This window comes from Clytia hemisphaerica, unplaced genomic scaffold, assembly GCF_902728285.1.
Source record: "Clytia hemisphaerica strain Z4C2 unplaced genomic scaffold, Clytia hemisphaerica genome assembly, whole genome shotgun sequence".
Classification (NCBI taxonomy): domain Eukaryota; kingdom Metazoa; phylum Cnidaria; class Hydrozoa; order Leptothecata; family Clytiidae; genus Clytia; species Clytia hemisphaerica.
The window spans coordinates 1,514,672-1,528,594 of NW_027104390.1; the positions used below are offsets into that span (position 1 = coordinate 1,514,672).

The following is a 13,923-nucleotide window of genomic DNA, read 5'->3' on the forward strand; positions in this document are numbered from 1 at the left end:
AACAACTATAACAACAAATCTCTAACATTTTGTTAATCAAAAAAGAATTTTTGTGTAATTCAAACATGGCTGAAATTTGAGTTTGCAATGTTCTTGTGAGTTGTTTTTTGTTGAAAGATTTAGTTTCTCTGTTTGTGTGTAGTAGGCTGCTGAAATATTTTCTAAAAGCCTTTCTAGCCCTTATCGGCGGTTGTAATGTTGTATTAACCTTGAAACCTACGTGCAGTATATGATATTCAATTTGCAAATCTTGAATTTCTTTACCCGGTCTTACCTGATAAATTGCATTTTGTAGGATTAAACCGTACTCTATAACACCCCTCCTCCCAACGGGATGCGAAAGAGACAGTAAAGTTTAGGCTTTCTAAGTTTAAGTTAATTTTTTTTCTTACTAATAATCCAGTGTTGAAACTCCAATATCCGTGTCTTTCTCAATATGAAAATGATTGTACTTCAGTGAAGTTCAGTGCCGTAGCAACTGGGGGTCAAGGGGGGGATGGGGGGTGGCTATGCCCCCCCCGATAATTTTTTTCAAAAATGGTTATTTTGCAAAATGCTAAGTTTTTCTTGTTTTTTCTTGAAAGTATTTTGTCTTGAGTGCATTTCAAGCAAACTAGAGCTTAAATTTTCAAAATCCCCCCCTCAGGCCAAACCATGGTTGGCCCTCGTGGTGTCACTAAACTTCAGCCCCCCCCCCCAGTAAGAAAATGCTTCCTACGGCACTGAAGTTTATCAATGAATATGAAAACTTTCGGATATTTTTATCACCGGTGAGGATCTTCTCGTTGAATAGCAGGTTGTGTAAGATGGGTAACCGTTAAACCTTGTTGGTTGGATTGTGCTCTTTTTAGACTTTTGGTCATCAATCGATTCCGTTTTAAGGAATCCCCTGATCTGGCAGAGACAGTACTTAAGAAGCAAAACAAACCCAAGAACCACAACGGTTTTCTCTACTGTAGTATTAAAAAAGCAAACAAAATGCCGCATATACGAATATTCACGAATGTGGCGAGAGACAAATTTGATCAACAATCAATGGAGAAAATGATTGAAGAAATGGCTGTTATCAATGGCAAACCTGATAAAGTAAGTGAGTAGCTTTTTCATTTGGGTACATCCCTATACCCTGACTCTTTATTGACTAAGGGGTAGATTCGGGTGGAGTCGTTTACGTATTAAGTGACAGACAGATCCGGTCCTACTACTCGACCAAATTTCGTCCCTGGTGGAAAAATAAGTTGACTTTGATTTCATTTTCATTCGAAACTCAATGCAAAAATTGCACTATAAAACCATCCCACTGTATTTTTTGAGCTATTCCCATTTTGATTTCGATAGAAATTTTTATACACGCTACAGGTAAAAAGTTCCACCGGCGGAGCTCTTAGACAGGGATGTCAAGTGTTAAACAAGATAGGTGTAATAATGCAATATTAGTCTGCTGAATCACAGACCTCAAAAACTGCAAGTAGTTATATAAGAGTCTCCTTACGCTAGAGGATGAGTAGAAGCCTATGGACAAGGGAAATATCGTTTATTAAGCATCCTCTGCTAGAATCATGGTCGAAATATTTTAGAAAAAAGGGAATTAATTCCCACGAATTTTCAAAACCATTCAAACGATTTGGAAGTGCTCTCAAGTAGGTTGGAAGGGTAGAGTTTTTTAAGATCTGAGGATCCAAAAGTTTAAAAATGGTCCAATAGGGCTCAGAATAGAGCCTGGAAGTCTATAAACCCGAGCCAAATTGAAATATCCGATTAAATTTAAGAGATGGCTCAAAATCGACTTTCTCGCCCGAACTCCAAATTTCGGAAAACGAGTAATTAAGCTAGATTCTCAATAAATTTTGACCTGACCATGATTGTATAAGGAGCACGAATCTTTTAGTGGATACCAGCAGCCGAATACGATATGTGTTATGTGCTACTTTTAGGTTGTATAAACTATAATAATGTCCTCACCGTATCCTACTTTTTCCTCTTTTTCAGCTTTTCATGGCATCTGTGAGTGCTGGAGAAGTATTCGTGATGAACAAATCACAAGAGCCTGCTGCACATGTCGCGTTTCTTTCCATTGGTAAAATCGATGAAGAATCGAATGCTAAATATTCCGAAATCCTGTTCAGATTTTTGAACACCAAAGATATTAAAAATGAAAGGTACACATTCTACCGGCCATTTACCTCCCATTCATGCAAATACCATTGATTTCAAAGCCCCGAAGTGGCTAAAGCTTTTAAACTCTTAGATGGGAAATGAAACAACTTATTTTCCAATCCAAAATGCAAACAGAGAAAGCGCAAGATTCAATCCCTTATTCGAAAAGCGGCAAAAATCTTACCGCTTCACTTTTTTTTGCTTTAAAGTCTTTAACTCTTTAAGTGCCACAGTCTGCTGCGCGGACCTGTCTGAATGATAGAAAAGTACCCATTTGTAAAACTCCAAACCAATTCACTGGAAGACAGAATCAAGTAAAGCAGGGCCAAATTTGGAGGTTCTTGGACTACTCGTTGACCAAAAATGGTCAAGAACGGTCAAAATCTTAAAAAAGTGGATTTTTGTCAAACTTTTGCAATTTTTTTACTTTTTGGCTTAAAATCTCGCTAAAAAGACTCACTTTTGATATTTCTTTTGCTTGACCATGCAGCCCAATCCAATTTTTACAAGTTAGACCAAAAATGACGATTTCTAACTCAAACTGGGCATTACAGGAGGGCTTCGCCCTCCTACATAGCCCATGACCAATATACTCGTCATTGGCACTTAAAGGGTTAAGAAAGGTTGACAATTCCTCTCGAGGCCTTCGGGCTTCAAACTCAATGGCAAACATAGGCTAGGCTCCCTCTCGTCAAAGTGAAATTTGCTGATAGTAGCTTCCCTTAATAAAGTTTATAAGTTATCATATTGTCTTTAAATATAATCTGCAGCGCAGACAAAAGAGGCTGTAACTTTTGATAAAACCAAATTAACCAAATGAATAGCCTGGATATCCAGCTTTAAATAAAAAAACCTCAACATACAAAGGTTTAAAATTACAGCTTGGCCTCCCCAGAGAATGAAAGGAAGCTGTATCTCTTCACTAGCGAGTGGAGAATTATACTTTTGTTACAGAATTTCTCCGTGCCATGTAGATCAGACCTTACGGCATTAACGAAGTGAGTGCATACAAGCTGACTGCATTCTGATTTAAGAATGTAAAGCACTTTAAGAAGACCAGGCCGTAAACCAGAAACATAAATTACCGCCTGGATATCCAGGCTACCAAATGACATACTTTTTTCGTTCTTTAGAATTCAATGTACATTTCACAACGTATCAAAACAAAACTTTGGATGGAACAACGCTTTGGTATCCAGACTATTCCCAGACACCCCGAAAACTGAAACTCCTCAAGAACCTGCTCAACAATCAACTCAAAACAAAGGGTCTTCAGCCTGTGTTATATTGTAGTAAGATTTAATAATTTGATTGAATCCTAGTTCCAGTTTTGAAATATTGTAAATATATTTTCAAGAAATTTCATGATTTATTCCGAAAATAGCAGAAAGAAAGAACTTTTGAAAGGTTGTATAAAGTTTCTGAGATATGATCTTTTTAACTGTCACTGTCAGAGAAAGGTCAAAAGTTCAGTGAAACGTGTTGGAGTATGGCCTTTGGGAATTGTTGTAATTTCAAAATGCGTATTATTGTTTATTTTTGTGTATACTGTATTTGTACTTAAGATTGTTGACATGGAAAAATCTATATTATATTTTTATAAAAAAACTCTTTTGAATGATTTTACACTTTTCATTTGAATTCAATAGAGGACCTAGTGCAGTGTAAGGGACTTCAGACATTTACGGTCTCACAATGGAATAAACCTCAATGATTATGATTGAGCCCCTTGTTTTTTACCAATGAGCCCCTGTTTTTTTACCAAAACTTTAAAGATCCACTGGAATTTTTGTCCATTTTGAATTTAATCACATGAAAAGTGGTGGTAAGGGCATAGAGTTTGAAGCCCCGAAGGGTCTAGAGAGGAATCTTCAACCTGTTCTCAAGCAAGAAAAAGTGAAGCCTTAAGTTTGCTCCGCACTTACAAATTTTGTTTGAAAAACACACGGGGTCGCATGTTCTGAATGGGAAATAATTGGCTTCATTTCCCATCCAGGAGTTTTGGATCTAGCCCCTTCGGAGCTTTGAAACCAATGGACGAGGGTCTTAAAGTTTTTTTCTTGAAGTTCTTTTTTTAAATATCTAATGGGTTGACCTCAATTTTGAATTACTTTACAGGCTTTTAAAACGACTCCAATCATCTAAATATGGTGCTAATCGAATAGTTGAAGGCCCGGAAAGTTCAGAGATCTCGATTCTTAAAAATATTTTTGAGGAACATTTCAAACTATTTAAAAAAAAACATTATAATACCACAGCAGGTAATATTCAGATTCTTTTATTTGGTCCCTTATTCCTCCTACATTTCCCCATTTTCCCTTAAAAGTACAAAATAATCGTCATTCCACCAATAATTTTAATCAGTTTCTATTGTTAAACCATTTTAAGGTTTTTGATTGGAATTAATATTTCCTTATTTTTATTTATTTTTCTCCTTTCTATCTCCTTTTTTATATTTCTTCTGATCTGATAAATAAATCATATTGGAGCTTACTTTACTGGTATTGCTATTGGAGAAAAATAAACAGAGACTTCTGATCGTCAACAGATTCTTAGGTAATAAACCTCCTTAACTTGCCCTGGACTACAGCAGCTTCAAAGACTTATATTCTAAAGATGAGTTTCATCCCGGGGGGAGGCACTCATGCGAAATTGGGAACGGGGATGTACCGCTGGTCAGGGTCCCTTTTTAAGGCTGTGAAGATATCTGACACGCACCCAAATTTACTAATTTTCAACATTTGTACCTGACAGACTTTTGGTTATTTTGGACAATTTTCAGAGTGGGAAATAGAAAAATTTTCAGTCTTTTGTCTACATTTTGTCATTTTTGCTACTTTTCACCGATTTTCCTTCAGACAGGGTCCCAAATTTACCAAACATTCATATCTTACAGGGTCCCCTTTTCAAACTCTAACGGTACGTCCCCGTCGGCCGTCAAGGTCAGTGCCCCCCGGAGTTTCATCTCCTGTATTGTTGATTTCAAATCATTTATGGGGCACTGGCCTGAGTGTCCATTGTTTCCGCAATTCTTTGAATGCTGAGTGGCAATACAGAGGGTTTTTTTAGTATGCAACCTTGGACTTGGCAAGTATTTGCCATGGTTGAACTCGTTTTGCCGATTCCACAAGTCAATATACGATGAAATTTAAAAAAATATATGCAATTTATGAATTTTCCTTTCTTTTAGATAAGTTTCCAGTCAAGAATCAAAGCAATGCTGATTTTGAAGACATTGATCATCTTCACCATCATCTTTGGACATCATGTGATCACATCCTTTTCATGTCCTATAGAATGTACTTGTGATCAAACCACAAAGACAGTCACTTGTATTGGGAAAGAAAAGCCACTCAATTCCATTCCAAAAGACATCCCAAGGGACACCGAAGAGTTATATCTAAACAATAACAATATACAGCAAATCTCCAGAGCTGACTTGGCTGGACTCAACAATCTACGTAAATTGTACCTACACAAAAACCATATAGCTCATATAGATGAGTATGCATTCACAGACCTGCATAATTTGATAGAACTGAATCTGAGTAAGAATTATCTATCATATATCACTCAATACACCTTCGTTGGATTATGGAGATTAAAAAGTCTCTGGTTATCTGAAATTCATTCACACATTGTGCCATGTATTGACGATTTTGTTTTTACTCAAACACCATCTTTGGAAGATCTTTTCTTAACCAAAAATTACTTCCATTTCATATCCAATAATCTTTTCTCCGGGTTATCAAAACTGAAGTATCTAACAATCTCATTGAATCAAATCAATAAAATCAACAGCCTAGCGTTCTCACATTTTTCAAAGGATGTTGATGTACATTTAGGTCGTAGCTATTTATGTTGCTGTTCGACTGCAGCTGCAATTGAGTCATTGATGATTAAGCCTTCGGTTAAATGTACCATCAAGGACTGTTATAATGCTGAAGGTATCTGTAACCGTCCATATGACACCACGTGTCTTAGGAAACTTACACCACCAACAACGTCTATCCCGGACAATCCAGAATCCGACATTTCCAAACCCACAGATGCTGTAGTTCAAACAACACCAATTACAACAACTCCTTCAGAACCAGAGCCTGTTCGACCAGCAACTCCAAGAAAAAGCAGTATCTGTCCCGAAGAATGCAAATGTTATAATGACTTTAAAGATGTACTTTGTCATCAAAATTTTTTATCTGCAGTACCGGGTAATATACCAAATGAAACTGAGAAACTTATACTGAATGATAATCTGATTACTCGAATCAGAAAATATGATTTCTACGATTTGCCATATTTGAAGGAACTATATTTGCATAACAATAACATTGAAAGACTCGATGATGGATGCTTCGAGGAGTTGGGGAATTTGACTTCACTCTTTCTGTTGAACAATCACATCGATCACATAAGTCCACATACCTTTCAAGGACTTGAGAATTTAAATCATCTCTCACTTTCAAATCTTAATACGAAAAGGACACTTATCAATATTGAGCATGGATCTTTTCAAATGCTTGGAGAACTCGAGAGTCTGCAGTTGAATGGCAACAGATTTAGGTGCCTGTCCCAACAGACCCTGATCGGCCTTGGTAGTCTAGAGACATTAACCGTATCCCTGCACCTAATTGAAGTGTTACGCTCGGATGTATTTGATGGTCTACCGGCAGACGTAACAATACAAACTGACATGTATGATATGGCAATATGTTGTTGCACAACTGCCTTAGCAATCCATAAAACTAAATCTCTGGCAAAATATAACACTCAATGCAATCTGGAAACATGTTCTAATGATAAAGATCCGGTCTGTAAAATGTCCTTTTCATCAACCACCGAAGTAATTACAAGCGATAAATCTACTGCTATAAATCTTGAATCTACATTTGAGAGCACTATTCGAACAACAGAGCGATCAACAATCGATTATCTCCAAAGATCCTTATTCAAAAGTAAAGATACCAAAGAAGAGGAAGAAAAAGACAATGAGGAGAAGGAAGAAGAAGAAGATGCAGATGCTGACGTAGCCGGTTCTGACAAAAAGGAGCCCATTTCATCTGATGATAGCTCACCCATCCAACCATCCAGCCCATTAATCACACCTCAAACAATTGATTCAACCACGAACCTTAACGATTACATTCAAAGATCTGTACGCTTCCTATCATCCCAATCATCTTATTTTCAATCGTCGCCATCATTGTCATCTATGTTCTACGACGATCTCCACACTCAAACACCATCAAGGAGCACTACAAAAGTTTCCACAAATCAATATCTGAATTCAACAATAAATTCTACATCATTGAAGAATTTCAATGCATCCGACAATCTGAATCCAACAATCAATTCTACGTCATTGAACATTAGTTTCAATACATCTGAGAACACGACATCGTCTCATAGCATCAACACAAGTTCCACCATAAATTCATCATGGAGTCAGCAAGGAAATGATACAAGATCTAACATTCCAAAGCTTCAAGCAGCACCAATTGAAGCTTCAGTTTGGGGAAAAGATGATAAAGACAGCTCTGGTCAATCATTGAGAACTCACTTTGGAGTACTTGTTTTCGCTATACTTGCAGTTCTAGCAATTTGTTGAGAAATTACGACTTACCACCGTTTTGCATAAGACTCCCTTTCACAAGATTCAACTGCCACTTTACTACTTGAAAACGAGCTTCGGAAAGTTAAGCTGTCTTGTAAGTAAACAAAGGATTTTCCCTACTTTTAGAAGAAAACCCTTTCCAATCTCATGGTGGCTATCCAGGGAAAAAAACGGAAAAGTCAGAAGAATCTGAGTGCAGATAGCGTTTCTTTGGATTCTTTCTACATCTACAATCAGTTCCAAAATACTTGGAAGCCCGAAATTGACATTCTCGCTCGAACTTCAATTTTCGAAAAATAGTAAAATATCCAAAATTACCAATATACAGGGTGTCCCTAATTGAAGTATCGAGTTTGAACATGCGATTGAGTAGAAAAGTTTGTGTGTGTTATCGCTAAAACATAAGAACGTTCTCCATCACACAGGCTTATTACAAAAGGTAGTTACAACGTATAAATTAATCATAATGACAAAGAAAAAAGAGGGAGAGCTTAAAATACAATTTTGTGAACACGCACATAAAACTTTCTACTCATAGTTGTGTTTCGACTCGATACTTTAATTAGGGACACCCTGTATTATGGCACTGATTGTAGCTTTAGGGTGTTAGTGCTTGTTATTTACTCATCATTTTGATTACGATAAAGAAAACATATTTGATTAATACATATAAAAACGAAATTTTATGCTAAGATATATAATTTAATGAGAAAATTTATTCAAAATCGATATGATTTGATATTAATTGATATCATTCACGAAATAGAATTTATAATCGAAAATAACACCCCTATCTCGGTGACCCGTTACTGTACCAGAAGACCACGGCTTTTTTTCTCGATACCGTTCAGAGTGATAAAAAATCGCGTGTTGAGTGATAGAATTTCTTTGCAAATCCAGTGAGGACTTTTTAAAGACGGGAAACACCACTGAAGAAACAAAATTTTGACAAAAATTTCAGTGCGGAAAATATCTTTATATTTTGTTCACACAATTTATTTTATAGATAACGATGCTTTGAACTTATTTAAGAATTTAAGAGTGTTTTTATGTCATAAATTAGACAATAAAACTGGATTTGAATTTAGTTTCCAAACTCGAGTATGTAATTTTTATTTTTGTTGTTTGCAAGAACTTTCCCTCCTTTTAGAGTTGGGAAATCATAATTTTCTAAAAGAATTAAACGGGATAAACCTCTGAGGTCTACGAAGTTTATGCATTTTCTCACTGGAGACAAAAAATAGACCCATTTTTTACAGCCAGGGACAATTTTTTGACACTTTATTTCATCGGGTGGGGTTTGTACAGTTTGTACGTTTGGGGCCTTTTTTGGACCTTCAAAGTCGCACTTTAATGGTCGTAAAAATCACAAAAGCTAAGGGTTAAAAAAATCTGCAAAATCTTTCTCTGAAAAAGGTCCCAAAATTCTCCAAATTTCGGTTTTTTCCTCGATTTTAATCCCTATAATCTTCGTTTTTCAAAATTCGGGCGGCACCCCCAGTCCTTTCACACTCCCAGGCTAAGGGCACTGACTTTTTGACTAAATTTGGTCTCTCTAAAGGTCGGTTTTAGGAGGTCCTATCCACACAAACTCGACCTCTTTTTTGGAGGAGATTGGTACAGAGAAATGTTGTAGTTATCTATAATCGTATTAAGTAACGAAAGCGTATTGAATATACTGATATTTACAACCCTGTCTCGCAGCCCTGCTAGAATTTTTTCTCATGCTGGGGATAAAAACTATTGTTCCAAGCTCGATAAATCCATTGGAGATGGTTGGATGGTTTTTAAGTGCAATTTTTTACATTTAATTCAATTTTCCCGTTGGGGCTAAAATTGTACGGTATGATAAAAAACAAGGTGTCACTTGGCTGTAGTTTTATCAAATTAACAGAAAATTATACAATATTGGTCCCCTTAGCTGAAAAGTGGTTTAAATTAGTCTCTGTAATTAAAATCTTTCTCTAATTCAAATAACATTTTCGGAAGATCGAATTAGATAGGATCAACTGTATTTTTTTCTTTAGGTCACGCATTTCATGATTTTACTACGTCAGCAAATTTTTGTTTTTCATTTTTCTACGGAATTGTACTACACTTATCTCTCAGCTGGAAACCTTTATAATTTTTGTATTGGGATTTTTTTGGTAAAATAAATAAAATAGAAAAAACAAAATCATCAATTGCACTTTTTCTTTTCCCCTTTTTTAAGTCCCTCCTAAAGCAAAGAAGATTTTTTAACATCCTAAAATCAATATTTCCATAGTAATTCAATTAATTTTTCATCGAACATTTTGGAGCTAGTTCCCAGCCCCCAAAGCTAGAAAAGAGCAAAGAAAAATCACAGAAGAAAAGCTCCAAAGACTCATGAAAAGTAAAACGCTGTTTGTTTTTTTGTTTCTTTAACATAATGGCATCAAATTAAAAAAAGGTAACGCAATTTTTTATTTATACCTACCTTAGAGGCCTTAGTACCCTGTAAATGAGGATTGAATCGCTTAATTGTGATACTAATGGTGCGATTCTGTCGCAAAGTACACTACCAAGTTTTACAATAGTTATGAAAGATAAAAGTCCTCTCCAAGGAAAGTCGGGTTATTGATCTTCAACCCAGAGAAACCAAACACATAGTGAACCCCGGTGGAGTACTTTGGTCAGGGTCCCTTTTTTAACCTTTTCCGAAATTTGATCTGACAGAGTTGACTTTTGGTTATCGGGGACAATTCTCAGGTGGATGTTAGAAAATGTTTCAATTGTCCGTCTAATTTTAGCTATTTTTGCCACTTTTAAGGGTGAAATGGGAAATTTTTAGATTTTTCATTTTGAAGGGTCCCAAATTTACCAAATATTTATATCTGATAAGGAGATGCCTTGGAGTTTTTACAAGATACTTCACTAATTGGTCATTTAAAGTGATAGAGATTACGCGTTTTTTAGAAAAAGTAATAAGATTCTTTTATTGCATCTTAACGACCAACCAAATCAAATAAGAGCTTGTAAAAACTCCAGCTTGTCTCCTGATAAGGCCCACTTTTTGAATTCCAGGGGAACGTCTCTGTCGGTCGTCAAAGGGCAGTGCCACCGAGATAACTAATAAAACGTAACTATAGTTTACATCAAATTTTAGTTCCTCATCTCTGTAATTTGACTCTTGCTATATAATTCTTCTGTCCCTTGAATGGTAGAACTGAGAAAGTTATCAATTCTTTTCCTTCTTTTTCTAGCAGATACTGAACTGAAAAAAGATGAAGAATGTCCAAGTGTTGGTTGTCTTGGCATCCCTCGCAATATATTCTTGCTCAATATGCCCAGAAACGATGTCAGATCGTGAATACTGTTCATGCTACAGCAATACAAAACAAGTCACATGTGTTGGTAAATCATTGACAGCAATACCCAGAGGAATTCCACAAGACACAGTAGAATTAACGCTTGAGAATAATATCATCCAAAGAATCACCAAAGATGATTTGAAAGGTTTAACATCCTTAAAGAGATTGCAACTTCATCAAAACAGTATCTCTAGTATTGAAGATGATAGTTTCATGGACCTAACATCACTGGAAACTCTATCTTTGTATAAGAATCAAGTAGGACGAATCACAGCTAACACCTTCAATGGACTCTCAAAACTGGAAACACTCTGGATGAATGAATTCTCACCACGTGGGACTCCTCTCTGTATTGAAGATGGTTCATTCACCAAAACACCAGAGCTTCTATATCTATTTATTGAAGATAACGACTTCACATATCTATCTGATGGTACATTCACTGGTCTTTCAAAACTCGTAACCTTAAGATTGACATTGGATCGAATTGGTCTCATCTCAGAAAACGCACTCAAACAATTCCCTTCCAATGTATTCATCGACCTGGCAAATCCCACATTCAAATCCGGAGTCTGTTGCTGTAGTACTGCGTTTGCTATCCAGAAATATCTTAAATCTCCAACGAGTGCCGCAGAGAACCAAGCTTTAGTTTGCTCTCCAGATCGATGTAAAGACCTCTTAATGTGTCTGCAGTCTTACAATGGAACATGTGTCAGACAGTTGCCACCAACTACAACAACGACGTCTACAACAACAACCACGACCACTACTACGACCACAACCTCAACAGAACCTCCATCCACCACTGAAGAGCCTGATCCAGTCAAGCCTGTTACTCTGCCACCAGCTACTGGTAGTTGTCCAACTGAATGTAATTGTAGACCTGATACAAAACTTGTTTCATGTAGCGGACGACAATTAAGCCGAGTTCCATCTAACATCCCTGCTGATACAGAACGACTTATCTTAAGCGCAAACAATATTGATCGAATCCGAAGATACGATTTTTACATGTTAACCAACCTTAAGGAACTCCAGCTTCATGAAAATAGAATTACAGTTATTGATGATTATAGTTTTGAAGATCTTCACCAACTGCAATCACTTTTCTTAAACCAGAACTATATTCAAGAAATTGGCAAACTTACATTTAGTGGTCTTGAAAAGTTAACAACATTATGGTTGAGCGAAGCATCTCAAGGTACGTCAGAAATCTTGAAAATCGAAAACGAAGCATTTAAAAATCTAATAGTTTTGGAGAATCTGAAAATCGAGAAAAACAATTTCCTTTATTTCTCAAAAGCTTTATTCACAGGGCTTGAGAATCTCAAAAGCTTAAGTTTCTCTAGAGAACAACTTATGGTGATAGAACCGAATACGTTTGAAAATCTTTCAGAACCTGTCTCGTATGATGCTGGCAACGATTTTAGAATCTGCTGCTGCAAGACTGGTCGATTCATGGCAAATTTTGGTAAAAAGCTTCAAACATCATCTATATGCTCAATGGAAACCTGCTCAGATGTGATTAGCAAATATTGCACCAAATATTACATCAACACCGTTGAATGGATAAATGAACCAGAGCTGGAAAGTTCATCTTCGGTAATCGTGTCACCAAGCCAGTCTACGTCTCAATCATCATCTAAACCAGATTCACAACAAACTCCAGATCATCTGACATCGACCACCAGTTATCATCAACAGGTAAAATCATCCGAAGAAATCACCCCATCAAAAAGTACTGAAACTCCTCAACCAGCAAGTACCCAGAAATCACCAGAACCATTCCCAGCAACAGATCCTGCAATAACAGATCCAGTAATAACTGATCCCGAAATAACTGATCCTGCAATAACAAATCCCGCAATAACAGATCCCGTAATAACAGATTCCGCAATCACAGATCCCGCAATAACAGATCCCGCAATCACAGATCCCGCAATAACAGATCCCGTAATAACTGATCCCGTAATAACAGATACCGCAATAACTGATCAACCAGAACCAACAAATCCACCACAGCCAACAGATCGACCACAACCTAAAATCAGTCCATCTATCAACCCTTCTCCATCAAAAATACCAACAGAAAGACCGACAATAGATCCCAACCAACCAACAAACCAACCAACCAATCAGCCAACCAACCCTCAACCAACTGCACCAGTTGCCAAGAATCTCGATAGCCATGCAGTCATTATCGAAATTAATACTATCACAATTTTCGTCGTTGGTTTCTTAAGCGTCATCTTCATTGCGAAATCTTTAGAATGACAACAATAAAAAAAACCTTTTGTTTACTTTGCGCTTTTACAAAACAAACTATTGAATTGGCATGAATTTAAAAACGATAACTTGGAGGATATTCCACTTGGGGTACTGTCCCAGGTTCTGTTGAAGGAAATATATGTCATGCTCAAGGAATACACGGGCCTATAATATGAGCTGCGCAAGTCATCGCAACAAAAGCTCGCAATATAGAAGAGAAATCGTCAATATTTAAACAAATACTTATGTCATATAAAAGACAAGTCCGTTATTTAAAGGTAAAGTACACCCCCCTTTTCACAGACCCGGTAGGATTTTTTTGGCCAGTGGGGTATAAATAACGGATTGAAACTCAATGGGGATTACTATTTCCATATTTTTATGACTGGGAATTTAAATTCTTGTGTTTTCAAATCACAAAGTTCAGTGGGGATCGAAAAAATTAGCATAACATTTTGCAATGAGAATTGGTTTATTTTATAATTTTCAGCGGGGACAAATATTGTAATATAATTTTCCACTGGGGACGATATTTTGGCCAACCTTTTCCAG

At 36.6% G+C, this 13,923-nt stretch overlaps 2 protein-coding genes across 2 annotated transcripts; both read left to right on the top strand.

Annotated features, from left to right (window-relative positions):
* The first annotated feature begins 831 nt into the window (after positions 1–831).
* Positions 832–3,631, top strand: LOC136819731 (macrophage migration inhibitory factor-like). Its single transcript, XM_067075977.1, has 3 exons — positions 832–1,086; positions 1,990–2,159; positions 3,291–3,631. The coding sequence occupies exons 1-3, from the start codon at positions 979–981 to the stop codon at positions 3,448–3,450; spliced, it is 438 nt and encodes a 145-aa protein (XP_066932078.1). The 5' UTR covers positions 832–978; the 3' UTR covers positions 3,451–3,631.
* Positions 3,632–5,372: 1,741 nt separating this feature from the next.
* On the top strand, positions 5,373–13,377 carry LOC136819813 (slit homolog 3 protein-like). Its single transcript, XM_067076054.1, has 2 exons — positions 5,373–7,723; positions 11,017–13,377. Exons 1-2 carry the CDS (start codon positions 5,375–5,377, stop codon positions 13,375–13,377), a joined length of 4,710 nt encoding a protein of 1,569 aa, XP_066932155.1. The 5' UTR covers positions 5,373–5,374.
* Positions 13,378–13,923: the final 546 nt, after the last annotated feature.